Below are 7204 nucleotides of genomic sequence, written 5' to 3'. Positions count from 1 at the left end.
CGATGATGACAGCGACGACCTGGACGACTCTCTCAGCGAAGAGGAAGCCAAGCTTTTGATTCCCAAAGAAGACGAAGAGGATGATGGGAAGAGCAAGAGCGAAATAGGCCGCCCTGATCAAGCGAAAAAAGAGCTGTCGCCTACTTTTCGAGGTTTTTTACACGTTGAAAGCACGAAACATAAAAAAAACTCGAAACATGTCCAGTCTCGTACTTATAATGTAAAAGAAATTCTCTCAAAGCTGGACATTGATGTTTTTAAGGGAAACCAAAGCAACGAGCATGTTACGGATCAGCGGGCCAAACATACGAAATTATATGTAAGTCAGCATGAAAAGGCAAATGAAAGCAAGGAAGCAGACGCATCCAGAGCGCTGAGCCATCACGCAGACAGCGGTATCTTCAACGGCAGTGTCAGTGGTGTGACGCTGGAGGCCGAAAAAGGGAAAAAACGTCCGATTCATCATCATCATCATCATCACCATCATCGTCATAAACCTCATCCTCACAAGAGGCATAGACAGCATCATGATTATCATCATCGTCATCACCACGTGCACAAAGCAACTTTCAAGCTGCATCCCCATCAGCCACACTCTGACGTTCAGTACTCCCCACAAGTGCAATCACCCCCAGTACATAACCCATACCCTCATCTTTATCCCCCACTCCAAGCGCAGCCGACTACTTACCAACCCTCCGCGCCGTCCACTAGTGAGTACGTGTATCATCCACTGCAAAACGCTGACCGAGAGGGAGCCGTGTGTCTGGATGGATCTGTCCCTGGATACTACTTGAAACAGGGATCTGGTACGGGCATCAACAAGTGGATCATCTATCTGCAGGGTGGGGCGTGGTGTGACACTAAGGAAACTTGCGTGTTCAGAAGTCGTATGCATTTGGGGTCTTCCTTGTTTTTTAAACCCATTTTGAATCCAGGTGGACTTCTATCAAGCAGCGAAAAAGACAACCCTAAATTCTACAACTGGAATGTTGCCTTCGTTCCCTATTGTGATGGGTCGTCTTTCTCTGGAAACAGATCGGATCCAGTAGAATTTCAGGGATCATTACTGTATTTCCGAGGATTTAGAATACTAGACTCTACGATATCTGCGTTGCTCTTGCAAACGAGCCTTAAAGACTCCAAGCATGTGGTGTTTTCTGGTACATCTGCTGGGGGGCTTGCAGTTATGCTGCACGCCGACTTTGTTCGATCTAAACTAGAGAAAAATGTTCACTTCCGCGCTTTGGCTGATTCAGGATTCTTCCTGGATACATCCTCACGCAAGCAAATGGGACAACATAAATTCCGCAACGAGATGCAGAACGTTTTTAAGCTTCACGACTGTACTGATGGTGTTCCACAGAAATGCGTTGATAAAATGCCCGGGAAGGATCTTTGGAAGTGTATCTTTCCTCAGTACTTTTTATCTTTTGTTAAAAGCAAAGTGTTTATCGTCAATCCGTTGTATGACTCTTGGCAACTGAAACACATCTGGGAAATTGACTGTGCCTCTAATCCGTACTCTTGCTCAAAGGAGGAAGTTAAACAGATAAAAAAGTTCAGGAAAACTACACTGAAAGCCATGATTCCCCTGTTTAAGAAATCAAATTTTGGACTGTTTGCTGATTCGTGTGTCGATCATGGCCAAGTCGTGTACAACAATCGGTGGAACGCCATAACAGTCAGAAAAACTAATACAATTTCGTCATCGTTTGTGAAGTGGCTGCAAAACAAAAGGAAGTATTTTGTCGATGAAGATGATTATCCTGCAAATCCAACCTGTGTTACAATTGGTGTCGATAAGAGGTCCGACATCCTAACCGAAGGATTTTAGGTTGTGCAAAGCAAACATTTGTCTTTGACGGAAGTTTATCAGGGAAGAAAAAATGAAGGTATCAGAACCAACTCCAAACGAAACTTGTTTTCAAAAGCTAAACCATTTCAGTCTTTTAACTAAGGAATCTCGGTGAGGACCTGGCTCTAGAACGGTTCCAGGATTGGTTAAAGAAACAAAAGACGAAAATTAATTTGCGACAAAGACAATCATGGACCTTAACCCAAAGTACAATAGTGGTGCGTCTTATGCGAATCCACTGAAATTAAAGGACTAGACAATGCAAAAAGCTGCATGTTAAAAAAGTCTTAATCCCCAGTACTCCTCGTCAGAAGAACGCAACACATGAGAACAGATGGCCCAATAACATGCCAAGGAGGCATTCAGATTGGTGTGTGTACTGAATCAGTTGCATTTGACAAAACCGAGAGAATACGGGCTCTCGATCGGAATGAGCGCGTCCCTTTCTTGAAAATTCCTTCTTTGTTTTAATCAGTTTTATTCCAATATTTTGAGACTTTTTGATTTCCGTTAAATTAAGCTCGATTTAAATTACGGCCATCTATTCGCGGCACTTGAATTTCTATTGTAGTAAAAAATTGTATGTTACTCGCGCACTTTCTAATTCCTCAAATAAAAAAAATCACCAAGTTTGATATTGGTGAGAACTGCGCTTAATTAACTTACCTCCCCCTCAATTGAGAACGGCGGTTCATCCGGCTACTTCTCCTTCAAGTGCAGGTTGAAGAAGAAGGAGTAAACTGATTTACCGTTTTCAATTATTGTAGTATCCCAGACTGCATCCCAAAAATGAGAGGTTATGTAAGGAGAAAGCATGGAGGTGGACGCTTACGCGATGATGCCTGCTCTGTTCATGCGTCATAATTATTGCTTTCTTCCTTTTTATTTTATTACTTTTGCAAATTCAATATGTTGACTGCTTTTTAAAGCTTATTGAGTACGAGGTTTTGTGATTGTATTTAGTTTTGGTTTGCGGTGAGAGTAAATTCAACAAGAGATTCATTTAATCAATAGGCCACAAGTTTCTATGGTTTATAGGCTGATAAACCACGCGAGATGTTGGTAGAACACGAGAAGAATTCGTAAATCACGAGCCGCAGGCGAGTGATTTACGATATCCTCGAGTGTTCTTCCAACATCCCAAGTGGTTTATCATGCCTATAAACCGTAGAAACCTGTGGTCTATTGCTTTTATATAATAATTTAGAAGACGCGCGATTTTTCCATGAGTTTACTGGCACAATAAAACATAGCTGATTGACCAATCAGAGCGCGCGCATTGATTTGGTTATTTATTAAATTGAAATAGAAGCTATAGCTCAGTGTGAGATCTCAGGATCTGGCCTCCCGATCCAGAATTGGCTGTCTGCTCATTTCCTAAAACACGACCAAATTGATGGCTCTGAGGCAAATTTTTGTTCATTAAAATGTTACCTAAATCCATGGAGACTAATCTAATTGTACTAATCTAAATTGACACAAATGCGAACTTATTTTCTTGTTATATGATCCAATAAAACGATGCCAGATTTATAAACACGAGTACTTATTTGATTGAAAGTCTCGTAAATCGCAAATACGCTGGTAATGTTATGGTTAACGTACCACTCCAGTGAAGGCACGCACTGCCTCCAAACTTCAAACACACGTGTCAAAAATTTGCACCTTGCTGTTTAAATTTTAGTTCCTTTCAAGAACAAAGCCTTGATATTGATCTTCATTTCACAACGCAAGAGCCTTTTGCAAAGCGTGCGATTTTTTCACAATGTCTCGGTGGTGGTGGATAGCTCTTGTCCTCTCAGCAGCACTTTCTCTAAGCACAGCGGTTTCTCACGATGATCTGCCGCCCGGGCATTCGGAAGACGAACACGATGTGGACCCTGAAGATCAAATGGACGAACAGGATCCCGATAAAGAAGACGCAGAAGAGGATGAAGAGAAAGAAGAAACAGATGATGATGATGACGATAATGATGATGACGCTGAAGATGAAAGTGATGACGAGGACAGTGAAGACGAAAGTCAAGGAGATAAAGGAGACGAAACTGAGGGCGCAAGCATAGAACACGATGCCTTCTTGGGTAAGTCAGTCTAGTATAGAAAAGGCCCTTATGTGCACACAAAATTACGATTGAAGTCATAAATCCAGTATTTTACATTAAAAAATAGTCCATGGCACCGAAACGGTGAGACTCTCTTTTTAGTACGAAAGATGAAGTGCACCTTGGTTTTACTTTATTGATTTGATTGGCATTGATTGAAAAGTAAAAAAGAAAAACAAGCATGACGAACTTTGAAATTGGCATCAATTGTTTTAAAATTCGCCGTCTTTTTATCTAATGGCCAAAAATGCTCTTGCAATGAAGTAGTAAAACGAACAAATCCTAAAAAAGGAAAGGGCAGAACTAAAATTGCAGTACAAAAGACATTGACACTAAAATGGTGCCTTGAAAATCTGATCCTCTTTGTTGACATGGTCAGAACCATATCAATAATGTAAAGCCTTAAAGTTACAAAAACGTTTTACAAGCAATAAAGACATAGGCAGGATATGGCAGGTACTACCAAACAGGTTCTTTGTGCGCAACCGCGCTCAGCAGGTTACAATCTACCAATTGCGCCTCGCCCCAGTCTCCGACATTCCTTGTAATCCTTAGTGGTGAGTTAGTCAACCTCTCGACTTTGTTTTTTCAGGAGATAATTACACAGAATTCAAAGGGCTCGCACCCGAAGAAGCGCAAACAAAATTGTTACAGTTAATAAAAGATGAAGTGGACCAAAACAAAGATGGTTTCCTTACGGAAGACGACATCAGAGCTAGGTTCCATGTGACAACGAAAGAGTACCGAAGGAAAGAAGTCCTGGAAACAATGAAACAGCACGATGAAGGTTAGCACCGCCGCGTGATGTGTTGCTTCTAACGGCTTGTAGTAAAACTGTGGAGCCCGGAGAGTCCTTCTCACTGGAACTGACAAATTCTTGTCGTAGGCAATGATTGAAAAAGAGAACCAACAAGAGTGTTTTTCCATTTTGTTTGAGTGGGGAATTGAGAGCGAAATTCTAACGCGTGAGGACTGAGGAAGGGAACGCAATTCTCTCTTCTCCCTGCCTTATCGAATATATTTTGTTCTGTAGTTGAACCACTGGGGACCGGGGAAAGTACGGATTGGCGAAGCAGTTAGAGCACGTACCTTCCACCAATTTGTCATGTCCATTCCGTTGACCGGCTCGTACTTCAGTGTCCTATGACTTCTCCTGACCGACTCGTACCTGTTATATGACTTCTCGGGGTACTTAGTTCCCCCCCCCCCCCCCCATTGCCCCACACAATTCATTTGAGTCGTGTTTAATCAATTAGGACCCGAAAAAAGTTAACTTACGCTACATTGTCGCGTTCGTTCGCAGACAAAGATGGCAAAGTATCTTGGGAGGAATTCAAGAAGGGACATTTCACCGACGATGGCAAAGATGAAGACAGCAAACAACAAATGAAAGAGGATGAAGAGAAATTTAAATTTGCTGATGAAGACGGAGATGGCAAATTAGATTTAGAAGAATACTTAGCCTTCTACCATCCAGGGGTGAGTGATATTGGTCTTGCGAAGAACAAAACCTTTTATATCTCCAATCACAAGCTACGTAGATCGCTTTGCCGCACTTCCTAGGTGACTTAAAATTTGAAAAATTTTCCTTTTTTTTGTCGCGCAGGATAATCCCAGAATGGCAGAGTTTACAATACAAGACAGTCTCAAAAAACACGATAAAGACAAAGACGGGCAGATTTCCAAGAAAGAATATTTGGGTGAGAAAATGTTCCTACACCTTTTTGGTTGTTCTCCCATCTAAAATGATTGTTAATGTTTTTAGCTTTATAGGAACGTTTGCTAACAAGAAAAAGTGCTTATTTTCAGATTCAATTGAAGAGTACCTTGTAAGAAAGGGATTTCAAAATGGTCTTGTATCGAGAATGGAAACATGATTGGGGTACTGCAATTTCGATTATCAGCTATGGGGAGTTGGGGGGGGGGGTAATTTATACATCTCATCACCACCCTAAAAAAGCAGAACGTTTCATCAAACTGGTAATTCTTTCGGCCGGTTCTTTGCAATCCGTCGACACGCCCTCTTGGACAGTCCTTGTGCTCATTTACTTACTCCTGACGGATGTGTTTGTCTTGCAGCCACTTTCAGTGATATCAATGATGATGCTAAAGAAGAAATGGAAAAAGATTTCAAAACAAATTTCGATAAAGACAGTGACGGCAAGCTTGACAAGGAAGAAATGAAACTCTGGCTTTTCCCAGATGATGATTTCTCCACTGAAGAACCGAAAACACTCATCAAGGAAGCAGATGAGGACAAAGACGGCAAATTATCAATGGAGGAAATTAAAAAGAACTATAAGGTCTTTATCGAAGACGAAGCAGATGATTCAAATCACGATGAGTTGTAAAACTACAGTGAAGTTCAAAAATAGGTGTCAAAGCATTTAGTTCAACCTCAAATCTAATTTTTGGACGATACTTCATTCAGGGAACACTTTCAAAAACTTGCATAACATTAAAAAATTAAACGCCACGTTCCATTTTGTCGTCCTTTTCTTTGAAAGGCCTCGCGGCCACGATTATCATTTATCGTCTTTTACTATTTGAGAGTTAGTTGTATTGTAAAAAAGTTAAAACCAGGTTAAAACAAATAAACTTTAGCAGACGTGCGTGGTGTTACTGGGTACTGAGAGGTGGGTCAAAAATGGCACCTGAGTGAACGAACGATTAATTGTCCCCCTTTCAATGCTGGTGTTTTTTGCATGGTGTCGCACAACATTTTCCCTACTGATTACCACTCGCTCCACCAGTCCCTTCTGCCGCAGTAGTCCATTCTCTTCCTCGTTTTTGTTCTCGTGGCGGCTATACCATTAAATATGAACGAAGCGTAAGCTCTTGCAAACTAGTAAAGAGGCAACGATCTATTAAGTGAGAAAATCGACTGGAAACGTAGGAGGAGATTTGCTTCGAGAAGTGGTCAAATCACTCATACCTGTCCTCACAAAGATGCCACGCCCTCCTCTCTCAACTAATAGGCCATTTCCGAGTTCATGCCTGCGTCCTCTTCAAAGCGAGTCTAAGTGCAAAGTTTTTGTTATGAAAATTAGTTTTCATTCATATGTAAAGTAGAACTAATTACGATCACAAAAACTTCGCACTTAGACTCGCTTTGAAGAGGAGACATACGTGAACTCGGAAATGGCCTATTCTCCTTGGTCTACTATACCACCATTTAGAAAACAGTCCCAAGAAAATACGCGTGCTGATTGGTTTATTTGACAACTTCTCGACGCAAATCTAC

General features: G+C 41.4%; 2 protein-coding genes across 2 annotated transcripts in view; both read left to right on the top strand.

The window, feature by feature from the left end:
* The window catches only part of LOC138047561 (uncharacterized), a 3530-nt gene extending 831 nt beyond the window's left edge, over positions 1-2699 (top strand). Inside the window, exon 1 of the mRNA XM_068894463.1 lies at positions 1-2699. This exon is cut by the window's left edge and continues 831 nt beyond it. Coding sequence (XP_068750564.1) covers positions 1-1837 — 1837 coding nt within the window. The 3' untranslated portion in view covers positions 1838-2699.
* A 739-nt stretch (positions 2700-3438) lies between these two features.
* Positions 3439-6566, top strand: LOC138047564 (reticulocalbin-2-like). The gene is made up of 5 exons (XM_068894468.1): positions 3439-3939; positions 4553-4747; positions 5264-5439; positions 5567-5660; positions 6040-6566. The coding sequence occupies exons 1-5, from the start codon at positions 3624-3626 to the stop codon at positions 6309-6311; spliced, it is 1053 nt and encodes a 350-aa protein (XP_068750569.1). The 5' UTR covers positions 3439-3623; the 3' UTR covers positions 6312-6566.
* Positions 6567-7204: the final 638 nt, after the last annotated feature.

The sequence above is a fragment of the Montipora capricornis genome, chromosome 4, assembly GCF_036669925.1.
Source record: "Montipora capricornis isolate CH-2021 chromosome 4, ASM3666992v2, whole genome shotgun sequence".
Lineage (NCBI taxonomy): Eukaryota > Metazoa > Cnidaria > Anthozoa > Scleractinia > Acroporidae > Montipora > Montipora capricornis.
This window is presented reverse-complemented; position numbering and strand designations above follow the sequence as displayed.

Coding starts and splice junctions, on each gene's coding strand:
- LOC138047564 (XM_068894468.1), top strand. CDS start 3,624: ATGTCTCGGTGGTGGTGGATAGCTCTTGTCCTCTCAGCAGCACTTTCT. Junction 3,940..4,552: donor AGAACACGATGCCTTCTTGG/GTAAGTCAGTCT, acceptor TTGTTTTTTCAG/GAGATAATTACACAGAATTC. Junction 5,661..6,039: donor TTCCAAGAAAGAATATTTGG/GTGAGAAAATGT, acceptor TTTGTCTTGCAG/CCACTTTCAGTGATATCAAT.